This window comes from Myotis lucifugus, unplaced genomic scaffold, assembly GCF_000147115.1.
Source record: "Myotis lucifugus unplaced genomic scaffold, Myoluc2.0 scaffold_0, whole genome shotgun sequence".
NCBI lineage: Eukaryota > Metazoa > Chordata > Mammalia > Chiroptera > Vespertilionidae > Myotis > Myotis lucifugus.
The window spans coordinates 37,270,820-37,291,513 of NW_005871048.1; the positions used below are offsets into that span (position 1 = coordinate 37,270,820).

The 20,694-nt window shown below is 35.4% G+C and overlaps 1 protein-coding gene across 1 annotated transcript in view; it reads left to right on the top strand.

Moving 5' to 3' along the window:
• Positions 1-19,929, top strand: part of TBCA (tubulin folding cofactor A) — a 55,368-nt gene extending 35,439 nt beyond the window's left edge. The window contains exons 2-4 of the mRNA XM_023750488.1: positions 10,183-10,288; positions 17,243-17,329; positions 19,369-19,929. Of these exons, the coding sequence (XP_023606256.1) occupies positions 10,183-10,288; positions 17,243-17,329; positions 19,369-19,449 (274 nt within the window). The 3' untranslated portion in view covers positions 19,450-19,929. The remainder of the gene's footprint in view (positions 1-10,182; positions 10,289-17,242; positions 17,330-19,368) is intronic.
• The last annotated feature ends 765 nt before the right edge of the window (positions 19,930-20,694 follow it).

Below are 20,694 nucleotides of genomic sequence, written 5' to 3' on the forward strand. Positions count from 1 at the left end.
TCATACTAAATATTTTTTGATAATATCACAAGATGGTATGACTAGTTACTTTCTACTAAAATGTGAATTCATTTATAAGCAAGTTAAAATATTAAAAGAGATAGGACAGTTATAAAGTCTGTGCTCATTTATTTAATATTAGTTACACTAATATACAGAGATATATACTAGTATTAAGCTATTGTTGCCCAATTAAGACTTATTTAAAATATTAATTGTATTAAGTTGATAATTAATACATTTTATTAACTTCTATAAATTGGAAATTTTGAATAGAATATTTTTGTATTTAATATAAGGTAAACATCTACTTTAGAAATAGAAACATATCAAATACCATACTCAGAATTTTGAATATTACCTGCCTCTCATTTTGGATTCCAAGTATTGGTGTTCTATAGAATATGGTTAACTAGATCTTTTAGGTATGTTGAAAAAGTGTTCTCTTTTCAAATTAATTTGAGAAGGGCTGAATTAAAATTTAACATGTTTCTCTATTATAAGATTACTCAAGAGCTCTCACTATGGAAATCTTTAAGAGGGGAATAGAGCAATATTTCCCATGCTTTATTCATAGAAACCTTTTTCTTTTCATTGCAAGAGCATTCCTTTTTTTTCTGTGAAAGAAAACAATTGTTTTACCACATTTGAAAAATGGCAGTTTGGTTATATCTACATAGTCAATAAATAAAAGAATAAAATTTCTCCCCTACATATAGATAAGTTTGAATTAGCTCCTGTGTCTTTCTTTAACCCTAATGCTGCATAGTAGTCTATTCTCAGTATCAGGATCCTAAGATTCTTTAAAATAACTCATCTAAAATAGTCTAGAAAGACTGTTTAGAACAACTCACAAAAAGTTGTGATGCTCTTAAAATGCAATAAAATACATGATATATTCTTCTGTTTTTGTGAAATACACTTAGAGACCTTTTATGTTTTTACATGCTAACACATATTGTTCATGGGAGGAGAGCTAAAGGTGGTATGCCTCCAGTTGTGAAAATGCAATATTTTTAAACAGTATTAAATTGAGGAAGTTAAGCTATAAAATTACTGTTTTACTTTGAATAAATAATTATAGAATAAAAGGAGGGAATGTTAGATATAATGCAAACCTTTTTAAAATGACACACTATAATTAATGTGACATAGACAAGAAAGATTTGGAGGGCTTCATAGTCATTGGGAATCACTAATCTAAGCTTAGACTTAAGAAAATTTTACTATATTGAATTTCAAACCAGATTTGCTAGCTATTAAAATTGTATCAAATACAGCTCTGAAGTACCATTATCAAATATTATTTAAAAGTAATATTTAAGCAGTTAAAAACTTAGGCAATTTGGCTTAAGTTTTTTTAAAAAAATGCTTTATATGCCTTGTAAAATTATGAAAAATAATAACACAGATGCAGTTCATCTAATGCAGTACCGTTTACCTACCATGTTTTAGGTTTTTTGCTTCTTGGCTGTTTTGGGGTTTTTTTGCTTTTATTTTTTTAGCAGCTACATCACACTCTTGCCTCATATTGAACTTGCAGACAACTTAGTTCTTTTTCCCTGAACTTCTTACAAGCCAGGCTTACTTTTATCCAGTACTTCTGTGATTCTGATGTTGACAGTTCAAGTTGGGAAAAGAGGTTTTGTTTTAGAATAGGAAGATGATGAGCTCACTTTTCAACCTGTTTCAGTTAATTGCTGGTGGGATGTTTAAATAGAGATGTTATAAAGACAGAGATACAAATTTGAACAGCGGATAGAAAGTCAAATGTACAGAGAAATTTGTGACTTTAAGTAGTAAATACAACTGTCAGAGTGTTCTGTATGGAGATGAAGTAGCTCTGGGAGGTACTATGGCTCTCTCATACAATCTCAAGCAGAAACTACTCAGAGAAGGGTTCTTAGCCCTTTCATTAGTAAACACTTTTCAATTTCACTGACATCTCAGAACTTTTAAGGGACAGTTTAGTGCAGTGGTTCTCAACTTTCCTAATGCCATGACCCTTTAATACAGTTCCTCATGTTGTGGTGACCCCCAACCATAAAATTATTTTCGTTGCTACTTCATAACTGTAATTTTGCTACTGTTATGAATCGTAATGTAAATATCTGATATGCAGGATGTATTTTCATTGTTACAAATTGAACATAATTAAAGCATAGTGATTAATCACAAAAACAATATGTAATTATATATTGTGAAATATTTATTTCTAATTACAAATAAATGAAATTTTGTCTTGAAGCATGGTGTAGCATGAGTAACAGTCTTAATATAACAACAGTAAACTACATTGCTACATTTTGCGACAGTATGCGTAAAAAGCCAAAGTCAGTTCGAAGGTTGAGATTGCTTCTTTCTCACCAGATCAGAAATTCTCGGGGCAGTCTTTACTAGAGCACAACGAAGATCATCTTCGACAACAAGTCTACTTCTATATTTAGACTTGATAACCAACAAGCTGGAAAACCCTGTTTCACAAAGACATGTTGTTGGAAATGGAAGAAGAAGGCGCAACACAGTCTCAGACAGAACAGGATATGACTGCAAACACTTGATCCAGAATTTTGTAACTGGCATTGTGGAGAAATCAGTTCTCGCTGCATCGTTGTTAATAAGTTCAATGAACTCCTCTTGTGCTGTCTCAGGAACATCTTCAACTTTGACTGTGAATGGGCTTCTGGCAAGTGCAAATGGGGTGTCAGGTAGATTTGGAAAGTATGATGAAATTTCGTCTGCAAGCATGTGCAAGTGTTCTTTCACAGGAATTATCATCATAATCCTTTTGTCTGGTTCAATGTCATGTTCCTCAAAGAAAGCAGATAAGGTGGGCAACATGTAAATTTCATTTTCATCCAATTTTTTTTGCCAAAGCTGAAGTTTCATTTGGAATGATCGGATCTTTTCAGACAAATCGAGCATGTTGCATTTGGTCCTTGCAATGATAAGTTTAACTCATTCAAGATGGCAAAGATGTCAACCAAGTAAGCTATTTTCTGCAGGTCACTTTTATCGCTGAAAAGTGCTTCGAACTGCGGTCTTGCTTTCTGATTTAAAAACGTTTTGAGTTCATCACGAAGCTCAAAAACACGTTTTAAAATTTTTCCTCTCGACAACCATCTCGCTTCACTCTGAAATAGCAGAGCATTGTTCAGCGCATCCAACTCGTTGCACAGTTGCGAAAACAGTCGACTGTTTAAAGTACTCGCCTTTACAAAATTGACACAACTTATGACGCTTTTCATTACTTCTTGTAACTCTTGTGGCAGCATCTTCGTTGCTAATATTTGCTGATGAATCATACAGTGAGTTCCGATGACTTTTGGTGACTCATTCAGTACCAAACATTGAAATCCAGATCGACATCCTAGCATAGCTGGAGCACCATCTGTGCAAACACCACAAACCTTTTCCCAAAAGATCTTATGTTCTTTCATAAATGAACCAACTGTGTCAAATACATCACATGCAGTAGTTGTCGTTTCAAGAGGTTTGCAAAAAAGAAACTCATCTTTAAGTCGCCATCATTAATATACCTCACGTAAACCAGTAACTGTGAACAGTTTGCAACATCTGTAGATTCATCAAGCTGGATACTAAATATTGGAAGTGGAGCAGATTTAATTTCCTGGATTACCTGATCAAGAATATCAGCAGACATGTCATCTATTCTTCTGCGGACAGTGTCATTAGATAAGGAAATTGCACTCAATTTCGTAACAAATTCGTCTCCCATCATAACTCGAACAATGTCTTTGGCCACTGGCAACAGTAAATCCTCAGCAATGGTGTGAGATTTCATAGCTCTGGCGATTCTGAGTGCCACCAAATATGAAGCTTCAATGGCTGCTATGTTTTGTTTGTGGTACTTGCCACTACTGTCAAGTCTGGCTTTCTTGAGTCCATCAGCTTTGCTTCTAAAATAGTTGGTATCCTTGCCAGCAAAGCTCGGATGCTTGCTATCAAAATGGTGTTTTAGTTTGTTCGGCTTCATAGATTCGGCTGATAGAACTTCACAACAAATAACACATTGCGGTTTCTCAATTCCTGCTGTAATTATTGAGGTAAAACCATACTGTAAAAAATCCTCACTATATTTTCTTTTCTTAACATTCTTCCCTACACGATCCATTGTCATGGGATGGTTTGCTAATGAAAATAATATATAACAATAGCTTTAATAATACAAAAGATGATACATGGCATAGTTCAGTCAATACAGTTCATTAAAGTTTCCTATGACTTACCATTCTCTGTGTTGTTTTTTTTACATACCTGTTACCATCACAAGGGGGCAGTATTCACATCAACGACAGCTGAATATAAAAAGACCAATCAGCACCCAGATTAAGTTCCCATAGTACAGATATTTATTTTTTGCAGTAGTTGATGATTTTACCGTACATGATTTTACATTTACCCAGTCATTATAATTCATGAAGTGTCGTTTTACCTCCAATACTGCTGCTTTCAACACAGTAGCTACTTTTAACAGAGTAGCTGCTTTCAACACAGCAGCTGCTTTCTACACAGTAGCTGCTCTCTACACATGTGTGACTGGTCCGCATAAGTACATTATGGTGCCAACCCTGTCACATACACCTGTATTTGTACGGGGTCTATGTGATGGGGTTGGCGCGATGATGTCATCACGCCGGGTACTCGTATGTGGGCGTATCTGCATGTGGGCGGATAGAGGAGCGGTGTCTCGGTTCCTAAGACCACTGAAAATATGTGTTTTCCGATGGTCTTAGGCCAGTGGTCGGCAAACTGCGGCTCAGCAAACTGCGGCTCGCGAGCCACATGCAGCTCTTTGGCCCCTTGAGTGTGGCTCTTCCACAAAATACCGACTTCTGCGCATGGGCCACAAAGTTTCAATCGCACTGTATGTGCTCGCCCGCATGTGGTATTTTGTGGCTCGCGAGCCACGATTTGCCTACCACGGGTAGGGAATTCTGTGACAATCAGGTCAAGGTTGGGGGCACAATGAACAATGGAAGTCTAGTCAAATTCCAGCAATGCCTATTACATTTGAGTGCATTTTAACTTTTTTGTGTTCTGATGTCTGAGATTTATTTTAAAAAAGCTTATGATAGTGGCTAAGAGTATAAACTTTGGAATAAAACAGTTCTTTAGCACCTAACAGCTGTGAGAACTTGGATAAGCTCCATGAATTTCAGTTTAGTTATTACTCACAATGGTACCTATTTTATAGGGCTGTTTTGAGGATTAAATGACAATGCATGTAGCATGCTTTGATGTAGTATTTGGCTCATAATAAATGATCAGTATGTGTTATAATATTTTAATTTATTTTACTTATGTATTGTCCTTATTTCCCCACTAAAAAGTGTCATGGAACAGACATGTAGTTTTGTTCACTGCTATATCCTTGGTACATAAAATCATGCCTGGGACATAGTGGCCATTTAGTAAATAAGTACTGAGTGAGTTAGTGAATTTTTCCCTCACTATTTAGTTACAAATCTAAGTTATAAATAATTTTCTCTCTGAACTTTCAAGGGATTGCTCTATCATCTTTTGGTATCTAGTGTTATTAACATGAAATGTAATGTCAATCTGACTTGTTTTCCTTTTATAGGTGACCTATTACTCCCTTTTTAAAAGCTTTAATATTCTTGGATCTCTAAAAATTCCCGAAATTTTATTTTATTTTATTTATTTATTTATTTATTTATTTATTTATTTATTTATTATTGATTTTTGAGAGAGAAAGGGAGAAAGAGAGAGAAACATCCATGTGAGAGAAAAACATTGGTTGGTTGCCTCCTGTACATGCCCAACAGGGGATCGAACTAGCAACCTGGGTATACGCCCTGACCAGGAATTGAACCTATCACCTTTTGATGTATGGGACAAAACTCCAATCAGCTGAGCCATACTGCCCAGGGTTAGGAAATTTTATTTTTTTTTTAATCTTCCCTTGCTTTTTTTCTGTACTATCTATAACTCTTATTGGGTATCACATTTACTATATTCTTTTCCCTTGATGTTTCACTTTCCTTATTTTTCTCTATTTAATTTGACATCTCTTTAATGTAAATTTTGATATGTTTATTAATATTTAAACAGTGAAATCTGGCATACTGTTTTCTTTGACTAAAATGAAAATACCAAGTAGTAGGGTAAAATAGGATAGATTGATTTAATATTTGTGTATTACCAATAATAATGAATGACAAAGGTGGCTTATCACAGCAGGAAAAGGAAGTATTCATCAGTAAATGATCACTGGTTTACTAGAAAAGGACTTAGTCTTATTTCTCATCAGGCATGATATATTTTAAATATTTTATAGTAAGAAAATATTACACACTCACAAAATTTATGAGTAGGGATGTTCATCACAGTATTTATAATATGGGGGTTGCCTAAATGTCTGATAGGATACTTTAATAAGTTGTATTAATATTATAAAAATGCTTTGTAGCCACTAAAAGCTATATTTTCAAAAGAATATTTAATGACATTGGAAATTATACATTATCTTATTAATTTATAAATATATATTTGTATTTATATATTAATATAAATTTTTACACATACATGTTTAAAGAGAAAGACAAGTGGAAAATATTGCTAATACAGGTCCATAATCGTCTCTATGAAACCCTTGGGCCCATGTGTATTTCTGAATTTCAGAATTTTTCAGGTTTTGAAACAGTAATATATGCATTTACATAATAGCATTTAGAGAAGTAATCCTAATCAAACATTAATATTTCTGTAGTGAAGCATGTACTATTCACATTTATTTAGTAGGATACATAAAGTCTGTAGTTTCATGTCATCTGAGGACACATTTTGCTACTAAATGAGTTTGTGCCAAACTTAATTTAAAATTTTTCTATTTTTTTAACTGTTTTGTATTTCAGAATTATGTGCATTTTTGGATCAGTAGTACTTAATTTGAGCAATGAGATTTTGAATGATTTTTAAGATTTTGTTCATTATAATTTTTATATAGTTCTATATTTATAGGAACATGTATGTTTGTTACAGAAAACAATATTTTAGTAACAGATTTTTAAATTGTGACTGTATATACTCAATTGAATTAAATTTTCTTATTACATCTTAGCCTTCCCTAGAGAAAGGAATAAGGGCCAAATTCACCAGAAGATACTCATTATTTAGCAAATACTTATCCAGTAATTATATTAGACAGTTAGACAGACATGAGCAGAGTGGGAAGATAGGCCAGGTACAAAAGGTCACCAGGTTGAAAAGCCTACAGTACCTAGCAACCAGCAAAACTGGGAAATACAGATCTCACCCCTAGGTTGACCTTTCCTACCTTTGCATATCACTGGTCATGCAATTTAGACTCCCTGATCTTTCATATCACTAATCATGCGTTCAGGCCCTCCCCTGACCTTTCCTCCTCTGACATGTCGATAGTCATGTGATAGACCCCCTTGGAGGAGGAACAAGGGACCTAGAGAATAGCCTCATATGACTCCCATACAAGCCCTTGCACCACTACCCTCTTAAGCATTAAGCCCTCAAGACAATGACATTCTGATCCACATCAGATAATCTTAGGAACAAAGCCCTGGGTCTGTTGACCACAGAGACAGAGTTTTGGTCAAATTAGAGATAACATCTAGGCCAGTGGTTCTCAACCTTCTGGCCCTTTAAATACAGTTCCTCATGTTGTGACCCCCAACCATAAAATTATTTTCGTTTCTACTTCATAACTGTAATTTTGCTACTGTTATGAATCATAATGTAAATATCTGATATGCAGGATGGTCTTAGGCGACCCCTGTGAAAGGGTCGTTCGACCCCCAAAGGGGTCGCGACCCAAAGGTTGAGAACCGCTGATCTAGGCCTTAGTTGTGTTTCAGCTCCAGGCCCAGAAAAGCAGCAAGGCCAGCTGAGATGACTGGCTGTGATGATTCATGACCCTCTGCCCTGGTACCGGCCAATCAGTAGAGACCGTGAAAGGACACACCTGGAAAAGCTGATGAATATTCTATTGAGATCTTCTACTGATACCTCCCCTAAGGTCCCTGCCTTTAAGGAGAGGATAAAAACCCTCAGGACTGAGGGCCCAGTGCAAGTGCTGTCTAGCTCGCTAGCTCTAGAACCACTCATGCCTCTTCCTTCAGGTGTGTCTGTTTGCTTTCTTTCTCCTAAGCTCCAAGGGCTCTTCTTTTGCCTCTGTAACTTTTTTCCTGAGCTGACTCAACTTCCTCCATAGCTCACTTCTGCCTCTGTGACTTTCTAAAACTGTTGTTTGTATTTGAGTCTTGGCTCTGAATTCTTTCTTAGCCAAAACTCAAGTGCCATGGTTGCTGAACCAAGGTCCAATCACTGGTAACATTCTGGTGCTGTTTCACCACCAACAGTAATTACTGTTTTAATAAATTAATACTTTAAACCACAATTTAATACCATTTCACACTCTTCTTATTGTCAGAAATTTAATAATTTTTTTAGTGACCAGAAGACTTTATTTTTAGTGAACACATAGCCAAATAGACACAGACTATGACTATAGCAGACTTTAGTATAGTATATACTTGATGAGAAATTTAATAATTTTGACAATTACAGTTGTTCACCAGGATGAAAGGAAGAAATAGGAAATTTTATACATCGCAGGTTCAGTATTAATTGATATCACCATTTTGGAAAGCAATTTTTTTAAAGATTTTTTTATTGATTTTTAGAGAGAGAGGAAAGGAGAGGGGGAGAGAAAGAGAAATGTCAATGTGAGAGAGAAACATCAGTTGGCTGCTGCTTGCACACCTCACACCAGGGATTGAGCCCAAACCTGGGCATGTGCCCTGATGGGGAATCGAACCAGAGACCTTGCATTGTGTGGGACGATGCCCAACAAACTGAGCCACACTGGCCAGGGCTATACTTTTATATTAAAATTTATGTAACCAAAATTAGGGGAGGTTGAGCTGTTATGATTAATCTAATTTTGGTTATCTAAGGTATAATCAGTAGAACTTTGTATTGCTCTATTCTTTATTGTTTAAAATCTGCCTGATCTCTATCACTACCTTTTCTTGCTTTAGTAAATAGATACTTGTTTTGTTTTTATTACTTGTCCGTGAAAGAACCATGTCTAAACTATCTATCCCAGTTTCTCACACAAGGAAGATTGGGCATCAAATTATGTGTACAGTGAATTCTTGTCAAACAATTCAGTTATTGAAAATAATCTAATCTTTCTTTGTTTTGGATTTGGCATGCACTATACTGATTTTTTTATTCTTGTAAACTGAGCTTTTACATTATGTTCTTTCAAGTACATGTATAAAAGTTTGGAAAACATTTAAAAGCAAGACAGAAATGTTAGTACATAATAATTTCGAGTGTTGTTTTTACATTGTAATACAGTGGTTATAATGGGATATGTTTTTTAACTAAAACTTTAAGAATTGGCCCTGCTAGTGTGGCTTGGTGATTGAGCCTCCACCTATAAACCAGGAAGTCACAGTTTGATTCCTGGTTAGGGCACATGCCCAGGTTGTGGGCTTAAACCTCAATAGGCCGATCAATGATTCTCTTCATTGAAGTTTTTATCTCTCTCTCCCTCTCCCTTCCTCTCTGAAATCAATAAAAATATATTTTTTTAAAATTTAAGAATTACATGTTTTGACAGATTGCACTTGATTTAGGCAGATGTAGGTAGGACTTAACGGTCATGGAGATCATACATAAATGGATAAAACGTTTTTCTTCTTCCCTACTCCCCATCTAGTACATACACTTTGGTATTTTAAGTGTTTTATATTTACACTAGAGGCCCGGTGCATGAAATTCGTGCACTCGGAGGGAGGGGCGAGAATCCCTCAGCCCGGCCTGCGCCCTCTCACAGTCCAGGAGCCCTCGGGGGATGTCTGACTTAGCACTGCCGCAGAAGCAAGAGAGGCTCCCGCCACTGCTGCTGCGCTTGCCAGCGTGAGCCCGACTTCTGGCTGAGCGGCGTTCCCCCTGTTGGAGCGCACTGACCACCAGGGACAGCTCCTGCATTGAGTGTCTGCCCCCTGGTGGTTGGTGCGCATCATAGTGACCAGTCATTCCACTGTTCGGCCGATTTGCATAGTAGCCTTTTATTATATAGGATAGTTTCTTTATTTCTTGTGGTCTGTTTGATAGAGTTAATTCTCTGAAAAGTTTTTGGCTTATTTTTAGATTGGCCAAAGAAAAAATGATGTATGAAAAAGAAGCAAAACAACAAGAAGAAAAGATTGAAAAAATGAAAGCTGAAGATAGTGAAAATTATGCCCTTAAAAAGCAGGTAAGTCCTGCCAGTGTGGCTCAGTTGGCTGGGAGTCATCCCATGTACCTAAAGATTGTGGTTCGATTCCTGTCAGGGTACACGCCCAGATTGCGGGTTCAATCCACAGTAGGGGGCATGCAGGAGGCAGCCGATCAATGATTCTCTCTCATCATTGATGTTTCTATCTCTCCCTCTCCCTTCCTATCTGAAATCAATAAAAGTATTAAAAAAGAAAAGAAAAAGGCAAGAAAAATATTTTTTAAAAGCAGATAAAATTATATCTTAAATAATAATAGCTGCCCTAACTGGTTTGGCTCAGTGGATAGAGTGTAGGCCTGCGGACTGAAGGGTCCTGGGTTCAGTTCCAGTCAAGGGCACATGCCTGGGTTTCGGGCTCAATCCCCAGTGAGGGGCATGCAGGAGGCAGCCAATCGATGATTCTCTCTCGTCATTGATGTTTCTATCCCTCTCTCCCTCTCTGAAATCAATAAAAAATATTTTTAAAAAATAATAATAATAGCTAACATCTACAGAATACCACATTAACTAATTTATTAACACCCCTTTGAGAAGGTCCTATTATTTACTTCTTTACTATTAAAACCTCCATTTTAAAATGAAGAAACTGAAACACAGGTCAAATAATTTGCCCAAGGTCACACAACTATTAAGTGGCATTTTGGACACTGGCTCTGGAACTTGTACTCTTAACCATTAAGTTATTCTGCCTCTCCAATTTTAAGTATTAAATATAAAAATGACCTAATCGCCCTGACTGGTTTGGCTCAGTGGATAGAGCGTCGGTCTGCGGACTGAAGGGTCCCAAGTTCGATTCCGGTCAAGGGCATGTACCTTGGTTGCGGGCACATCCCCAGTAGGGGGTATGCAAGAGGCAGCTGATTGATGTTTCTCTCTCATCAATGTTTCTAACTCTCTATCCCTCTCCTTCCTCTCTGTAAAAAATCAATAAAATATATTTTTTAAATGACTTAATCTTATCTATCTATATATATAAAAGCCTAAGCAACCATTATGACTGAACGACCGGAATGACCGGTTGGCCAGTCACTATGACACATACTGACCACCAGGGGGCAGACGCTCAACGCAGGAGCTGCCCCCGGTGGTCAGTGCGCTCCCACAGGGGGAGCACTGCTCAGCCAGAAGCTAGGCTCACGGCTGGCGAGCGCAGCTGCGGTGGCAGGAGCCTCTTCCAACTCTGCGGCAGCACTACCAAGCAGCAGCAGATGCAGCGAGCCCGGATGAGTGCAAGTGGCGCAGCGCCTGGCCCCAGCTTGGGCTCCTCCCTGGCCGCCTGCTGCTTGGTGCACTGCTACATCCCTTGGGGGATGTCCAACTATTGGTTTAGGCCTGATCCCCGTAGGCCAGGCAGTTGGACATCTCCCGAGGGGTCCTGGATTTCGAGAGGGCGCAGGCCAGGCTGAGAGCCCAACCCCCCCTTGCACGAATCCATGCACCAGGCCTCTAGTATTAAATATATTTAAATTCACAAGTATTTCCCCAAACTGATGTAAAGACCAACAAAATAAAATATACTTTACCTTTTTCAGTAGCTACTTCTGATTATCTTCATGACAGATTTTGGTCTCCTTAGCATTGCATACGAGGCTTTTCTTGATTTCGATACCTGCTTATCTCTACAACCTTATCTCTTGCCAATTCCTACCTGGACCTCTTAGTTTCTGCCTTTTAGTTTCCTGAACATGCTCTTTCTCCTTTAAGGCCTCTGAGATATTTGCACACGTCTGAGCTGTTCTTCCTACTCCTTTTAGCTTCCCTCTCCTTATTAATTCCTATTCATCCTTTACACCTCCCCTACACTCCACCTCAGTGCTGAGTTAGGTACCCCTCCTCTATGCTCCCATAACACCTTATTTATTCCCATGATAGCATTTATTGAATATTCATTCTAGGCTAACAAAAAAAGAGGCTATCAGGGGAACTTCCTCATATTCCCACCACAAAATCTATCAACCTACCTACATCTGTACCCATACCACCTTCTTTCATATTAGAGTGAATTGCATGCCCTAGCCCTGGTTACAGCCATTAGTGACATTGTTATTTCTTTCCCTTATGTAACCTCAACAGCATTTGACACAGTAACCACTCTCTCCTTGACACACACTTTCATATTGGCATCTTTAATATTACACTGCCAGTATTCCTCAGTTTCCTTTACTGAAACTCTTTTTCCTCTCTCCCTCCTCCTCCACTTATTTATCTACCCCACCTCTACACACACACACACACACACACACACACACATTTTATTAAACCTTTAAGATTTCTAAAATTCCTCTCTATGTAATCTCCTATAACTTTAAGTACCATCTTTATGCCCATTTATTTATTCATTCAACAGATATTTATTGATATATACAGTTCAGGTACTCTTTTAGTCATGAAGTTAAAAACAATAACACAACAAACAAAATCCCCCAAATCCCTAGTGCCAGTATCTCCCAAATTTATATCCCTGGGCCTGACCATTCCAGAGATACAGATATACATATACATATACATATACATATACATATACATATACATATACATATACATATACATATTCAACTAATTACCTGCTTCACATATCCTCGGGGTTGTCCAAAATAAAAATCTTGATCTTCCCTCAACCCAACCCATTCCCCTAAAACAGCGGTTCTCAACCTGTGGGTCGAGACCCCTTTGGGGGTTGAACGACCCTTTCACAGGGGTCACCTAAGACCATCCTGCATATCAGATATTTACATTACGATTCATAACAGCAAAATTACAGTTATGAAGTAGAAACAAAAATAATTTTATGGTTGGGGGTCACAACATGAGGAACTGTATTTAAAGGGCCAGAAGGTTGAGAACCACTGCCCTAAAACAAAAAGCTATCTCCTCTCTTATTTTCCTCCTCTCTTGTAAATGGTTACTTTCACCCATCCAGATTCCCAAACCAAAAATTTAGTGGGTCCCTTCTTGATACGTCTCTTTCCCTCTAATAACCGCATCTAATAACATCAAGTCCTGTTTCTTATTCCCTCTATTTCTTTCTACTGCCACTATCCTAGTCCAGTTCACTATCATCTCTTGCTTATACAATTGCAAAAGCCTCTTGGTTGGCATACCTGTCTCTTGACACCCTCTATTCCTTCCCTACCACAACACCCAGATTGATCTCTTCAAATTCACTTCTTTAAAATCCAAAGTCCAGTGCATCGAGAATAAAATCCAGATACACTAGGTAAAAGGAAAATATGGACAAATATATTCAGATTAATCTCAAGATTTATATTTTAAATCAGCTTTATGAACTCTCAGTGGTTTTCACCCTATAAATTATGTTACAAATGGTTATAGTGCACAATTAATCCAGACTTAATTTTGCAAATGTCATCACTTAAAGTGGATTTTTCTGTAGGTAGTTGCTTTTTGTGGTGTAAAACGAATGCAGTGGCACCTGAAACATCTTCTTCCCCAAGCTATTCAGGAAGAAAACCTTTTTATTTTCTTGAGCTTCTAGGAGAGCCTCCCTCCTCTGTGTGTGTATACAAAGGACGTTTGTGTGTCAGTTATTCATAAATTGGGGAGGATTTGAAAACGTGTAAATATAATATGTCCCAAATACGTTGATCTTGATGAACTAACAGCTCTTCAAATCCTACAAATCTTCATAAGATTTACATATTAATAGACCCACTCCTTTTTTTAATGTTTGCATGATATCTCTTTTTTTCATCCTTTTCTTTTCAATCTGTCTATTTTGTTATGTTTGAAGTGAGTTTCTTGTAGACAGCAAAAAGTTGGATCCATTCTGTGAATGTCTGTTTTTTAGCTGGTGAATTTAGATGATTTATATTTAAAGTAATTAGTGTTCTTGTCAGGGTTTAAGGGATCAGATTATTTTTAACTCATGGGATTCTTCTTACATCCGTAACCATTCAGCAGTAATCACAAACATAAGTCAAATGAATTTCTTCTTGTTTGAGAGAAGGATTTTCCAAAAGTGAGCATTCCAAGAAGCCCATGTGGAAGCTGCAAGGCTTCTTAAGATCTAGCCCAGAATCCCACCTCCACTACATTCCGTTGGTCACACAGGGCTAACCCAAATTCAGTGTGTGAGGTAACTGCATAAGGCAGGAATTCCAGGAAGTAAGGATCATTGTGGGCCACAATGGAGACTTGCTACCACAACCACTAATTCACATGATAGAGTTGAAATCAGAGTTATGTGCAGACCCTATCATTTAGCTAATCACTCTGGGACTTGACTTTCTAATATGTAAATTGAGATTGAACTATAAGACCACTTATGTCCCTTCTGACTCTGATTCTCCATCTGATTTTAAAAGAAATTGATCAGATTTTAGTTCAGTGTTTATTCATTGTTATAATCTGAGCCTTGCTAAGCCTCCCATAACTTTCATTTTATCTGAATAACTTCCGGAAAAAATTGTAATTTGTTTTAAAAATAAGACATTAGTAGGACTGCATCCTGTTGTGTTCCCCAAAGGTTCCTTGTACCTCCCAATCTGTGTCAAGATCCTGACTTAACTCCAATCTTGTCATAGTCACCATTAGAATAAACTGACAGTTTATTCAGATATTTTCAACAGAGGCACCATTCATTTGCGTGACTTCCTCCCAAAGGGAACACTTTGAAAGGTAATACTCATTTAGCTTAGTGAAGGTATTTTGAGGATGTCTTTACTATATAATCACACCTTATATACTGTCTTTTAAAATTATTTCTGACAGTTGTAATTCATTGTTATAAGGTAAAGTATATGATTTATGACCTTGGTAGAAATGTGGTTTATGGACTCCAAATCATTGTCACCACTTTCCTGGAAGCCTTTGGCTCCCTGTGGCATGTTCTTATAGAAGTAGTGTCAAATGTTTGTTTTCATGTTTATGCTCCTATCCTGGATGGAAGATGGAGACCTTCTCTTTTTCATCTTTGTATCCACTGTACCTGGTGTTCTACAGCTGTATAGGCTGCTTAATGAATGAATTGGAGCTGGTGTACAGGAAAGACTGAACTTTGTCCTCACATAGGTCAGACTCCCATTTTCATAAACTGTTTGATGATTCTTGCTCTGTGAGAATGGATAAAATAATAATGAGTAGAAGTTATTTTGGATAGCATTGTTTAAAGTTTATTTCAGTGACAACTTACTAAAGCTTTAAAAAAGTTTACAAGTATACATTTTGGCTTATCATGTGTTTGACCTAATTTCTATTTGTGTCATCTTGTTTAATTTCTATAAGCTATTCTCAAGGGAAGTCCATAGGAGAGGAAATATGAATGGCTTACCTAATGAAATGTGCCAGTCACTGATTTTTTTTCACATGTATTCAAACCAGATAAAAATAATTTAGTGACAGCAATTAAATATCTAGGCATACTATGCTTAGCTGTGAAGTAAAGCCATGATTCTATATTTGAAATTTTTAACCTGTACCTTATTAGTAAAAGAATTACAAGTTCAGCAATAAATTTTCACCTGAAAAAATATGGACAGAGCATCCGTGTATATTATAATACTGAATTTTTTTACAGTATGAGCTATGACAAAACTGTTGGGGAAAGGAAGGAAGGTACTGGGACTTATTAAAGTTTCTGTTAAATATAGTATGATTACCATTAAATTGTCTTTATTTTATATGAGCTAGGTAATAAAGCTTCTTAGTAAAAGTTCAGATTTTGTACCCATTTAACCAAAGTTATTTGATCAAACATGAGTTTTTGTCCTTTTTTGTTGTTATTATTAATTCTTATCCACAGATATTTTTCCATTGATTTTTAGAGAGAGTGGGAGGGAGGGAGGTGGAGAGAGAAACATTGATGTGAGAGAGAGACATCGATTGGTTGCCTCCCTCATGCTCCAACTGGGGCTTGGGATCAAACCTGCAATCCAGGTATATCTGCTTGACCAGAATAGAACCCATGACCCTTTGGTGTGCCAGCCAATGCTCTAACCACTGAGAAACACCAGCCAGGGCCAAACATGAATTTTTGGAAATAAATACTTAAAGGATCTGTGTCACTTTCTGAGAATAGTTTAAGGAAATATAGCTTCTTCCCCACCTTAGGTAAAAGACTTACTTGAGGTCCAACATCTGAAACTAACTTATTTACCCTTTTACTGATTGGGTTTCCCAGTCATTAATTTGATATTTTTTAATGATTTTATATGTTACCGTCCAGATTTGAATGATTTGAAGTCCAGAAATATCTGCTGGGATAAATATTCCTGTGTTTAATTCTGTAGTGTCTGTCTTCAGGAGGAATAGGCAGAAGTTCAGATTCAGAGGGGTGCCAGGTTGGTAATTTGGCTCAAACTACATGGGGAGAATAATCTGTCTCCTAAAATGAAGCACAAGGATAAGTAATAACTTTTTATGCATGATAAGCATCAAAAATATGAACCTGCTGGTCTTTGCTTTTCATTTTTCTTTACCTCTGTCTTTCAGTGAGAACCTCCTGCAGTGTGCACACAATGTGATCAATAACTCAATAACTTTTTTCATGCAGTAATTATCTCCATGTGATATTATCTGAACACTGTTTTTCTTTATTACTCAAAAGATGCAGGAGATATTTATATAACCAGCTGATCCCATTTTGGATAAAGGTGCTTCATGACAGCAGGAGAAATAGTTTATTTTAAATAGCCTTTTAAAATAAATGCTCTATGGAAAGCTTTTCTAGTTAATTTTCTCTTAGCACAAAAAGGTGATTACCAAATAGGTTTAGATCTATAACTTGTATTTTATATATTTTACAGCATGGTAGTCATTCTAACTTCTAATAAACACAATTTAAATTAAAATATTGAACTGTTTTACATATCCATAATTTTTTTTCTGATTCCTCTAAATCACTTTAGACATTTACAGAGGTGTTAGCTAAACACATACGTTCTATTATTTCTGCATGTCTCACTCTTATTATAGGCAGAGATCCTGCAAGAGTCCCGGATGATGATCCCAGATTGTCAGCGCAGGTTGGAAGCTGCATATACTGATCTTCTGCAGATATTAGTAAGTAAAGACTTCTCTGTCTTTTGTTTAAAATTTTTTTCAATCTAATGTATAAAAGGCCAAAATTTTAAATATTTTTATGCTGAGAAATAGCTGGTGATATATTTTGTTCACTTACCCTGTGTACTAGTATATTTTAAAATAATTAATGGACTGTAAATTGTGTTGAAGTTATGCCTCCAGTAAAAGTACTCTGTCTAGTATGTTTATTCTGCTTATTTAAACTTAAATAAATATATTTGAGTTAACATGTTAGGTATTCATGGTACTAATAATGTACCCCAGCATCTTGAATTATTTGGTTTTGATACATGAAGATCTTTTTTTACACATTGTTTGAAATTTTAGAAGATCCAAATGTTTCAAATAAATTTGGGGCATAATAAAAAGGATCTGGAATTCTTTCAGATTGAAACCTTAATTAATTTAAGTGGAAAACAAACCCTATAATATAGACAGTCCTCTCATACTAACTTGGAGGTGGATAACACTATTAAACTTGCTTTATAAATGCCTTGTGATACAGTGGTAGAGTCATTTTTAAAGAATTCTAAGAATAATTAAAAGTCATCTTATTCCCTTCCTAACACAGATTAAAGTATAATACTACATACAAGCCAGTTGTTACTATTGTTTAATAATAATTTGATGAATTCTAACATTTACTAACCTTATTTTATATTTATATTTCTTGAGCTAATATTAATTACGAGCTACACAGCTGTCTCCTGACTCATAGTTGTTCTCTGTATAACAAAAATAATGTGAGGCTTTTTCAGGATGATCATATGTATTCTTTGAAAGAATGAGATTTGTTTTCCCACCAAAATAGTATTAGGACTGAATCTGTGTAGAGAGAGAGTTATGTTCACATTTTACTTTAATTTTGACATAGAGCTCCATATTTACCTGTAGGAACCTTTTAAAGGCAGGATAACTTTCCTTAACAGCCAAAAATGAAGCTAAGATTTTGAAATAAAAGTAGATGAAAGCAGGAAATAATTACTCTATTAAAATACACCCAGAGACAGAAGCACCATCTGTATTTCCTAACAATTTAAATGACTTTTTTCTCTCGTGAATCTAGTAGCTGAGAAAGTAATAGAAAGTGCTTGAAAAAAATAGTTTTGTCTTTGGATGATGTATTCGTGGATGTATTCAACAATATCTCTACCCTCAAAGAGCTTATATTTACTGAAAGAGAACAAAGACATGTTTAGATATAATAGAGGTTTAAGAAATTCTTAGCTATACTAGTAGTCTGAATTAAGAAATTTTAACTCCTTTTGCTTTGTTTTATATTAAATAAACACACACTTTACTCCCTCTGCTCTGTAACTTATATAGCTCCATCTTTTATTGACCTGACATGAATTACTGACCATAGCTTTATTTATTTATTAAAAACCAAGCAAAATTTCCTATGCATAATAACTTATGTAATATTATTTCATTTATTTTTTACCAGTAAAAGTTTTCTGTATAAAGTATCAAGGAAAATTTCAGTCTTTATATATCAGAAAAGGAAAGATGTTAGTATTTTGTTTCCTTGTAGTAGGGTATATAATGCTCATTAATAAGCAGGCATTTCAGTTTTCTAATTCAAAGATTGTACTTAACTCTGGTGTGACACCAATAGTTTTCTTTGTCACTGTGAGTAGTTAGTTGAAGGGTTATTTTGTTTTAAATTTTATTGTATATGTAACACGTTAATAAATCATCATGTTTAATTTTTAGTCCATGACTAATAAAAAATCCCTTTTGTATTGTGATGTGTTGACAAGAATAAATTTTTAAAGTTTTTTTCTTAAATTTTTATTCACTTAATGTCAATAGCTTTACATGTTTTTCACTTATGATGTGAGAATACACAGTGAAACCAAACCAAATCTATTTCCATTGTTACCTGTAAGAAAAGCTTGGGATCCTTTTTCTTTTAATTTTTGAGCTGTTTACATTGATGGTTTGTAATATTTGAGTAAAAATAAAGTACTAAAGTTTTAAAAAGATAAACTTCCTTTCATTATATTTCATTTCAGGAGAATGAAAAAGAATTGGAAGAAGCTGAGGAATATAAAGAAGCACGTTTAGTACTGGATTCAGTGAAGTTAGAGGTCTGAAGCTTTTTTGTAGAGGGTGCTTTTTTGCAATTAATCCTGGGATTCATTCCACATTTTATTAGTTTTGACCACTGCTGTGTGTTCAAGTAGGATGAGAATGTGATTCTTTTTATGCAGTTGCATATATTTTTCTTTGCCTAATTTAATGTGTCCAATAAATGAATTCGTCTAATAAAATTGTTTATTTTATACTTTTTTACAAAATATTTTAATTAACCTTTCATTATTAAATCACAGACTTTTTTGACAAAATTAAAATCTGTTCGATTGCTTCATAAGCATGGCTTGAGTTAAAAACAGGTATCAATACCATTTTATTTTTTTAGAAAAAAATCCAAAAAAAATTTTTTTGGAATTTGATTATTTTTATTCACTGTTGTACCTATAACGATGCCTGGCATAGGGAAAAGAAGTAGAAATAATACATATTTGAAAAATAAATAATACATATTTGGTGAATAAATGCATGAACTAACATCAGTATTGAGTCCTAATTTTTTTCTACATAAAAATCTAAATTTTAACAGTTTATTCTGAATAGGGTATATCTCCCTAATAAGAAAAGAAGAACCTCTCTATGGATGAGGCCTCACATATTTATGCCTTCAAAGCCTAAAAGTTTCATTATTATAAACTAATGGGAAACATTTAAATTTTTTTCCAGAAAGACAGATTTACACAGAAAACACCAACCATTCAAATAAGATTCCTATGAACAATAAAGAATTGAATTGTATTTTAAAGGAATAATAATTATTGTCCATTGGTTTGCTGGGAAATGTTTAATGGCTCTTCGAGTTGGGAGAGGAACCTCTCGGTTGTAGCTTTTGCTGATTTTTGTAGTATAAATTCCACCACTGTGAGTGATTTTAAGCTATTAACATGACATCACTGAGCACAGAGTTGGGAAGATAGGAGCCAGCTCCAGAATACACTCTGGCCATAGCTAAACCTGGACTTTTTTTGATTAATTGGAGAAGGGCATTGCTTTATCACAAGGTATTTTTTTTTCAGTACAATTATAAGCCCATTACCTAACCATTTGAGTTTATTTTCTAAAAATATATGACAACTCATTTAGTTTTCTTCTATTTTTAGAAAATGTGTATGAGCTTATATCACCAGCCTAACATGAGCAGTGATCTAATGAACCAAAATAGTAATAATAGCATTTAAACTTTAAAACTAATAATTGAAAAAATAATAAACTTGAATTTTTGCAGCTATAAAATACATAATTAGAGT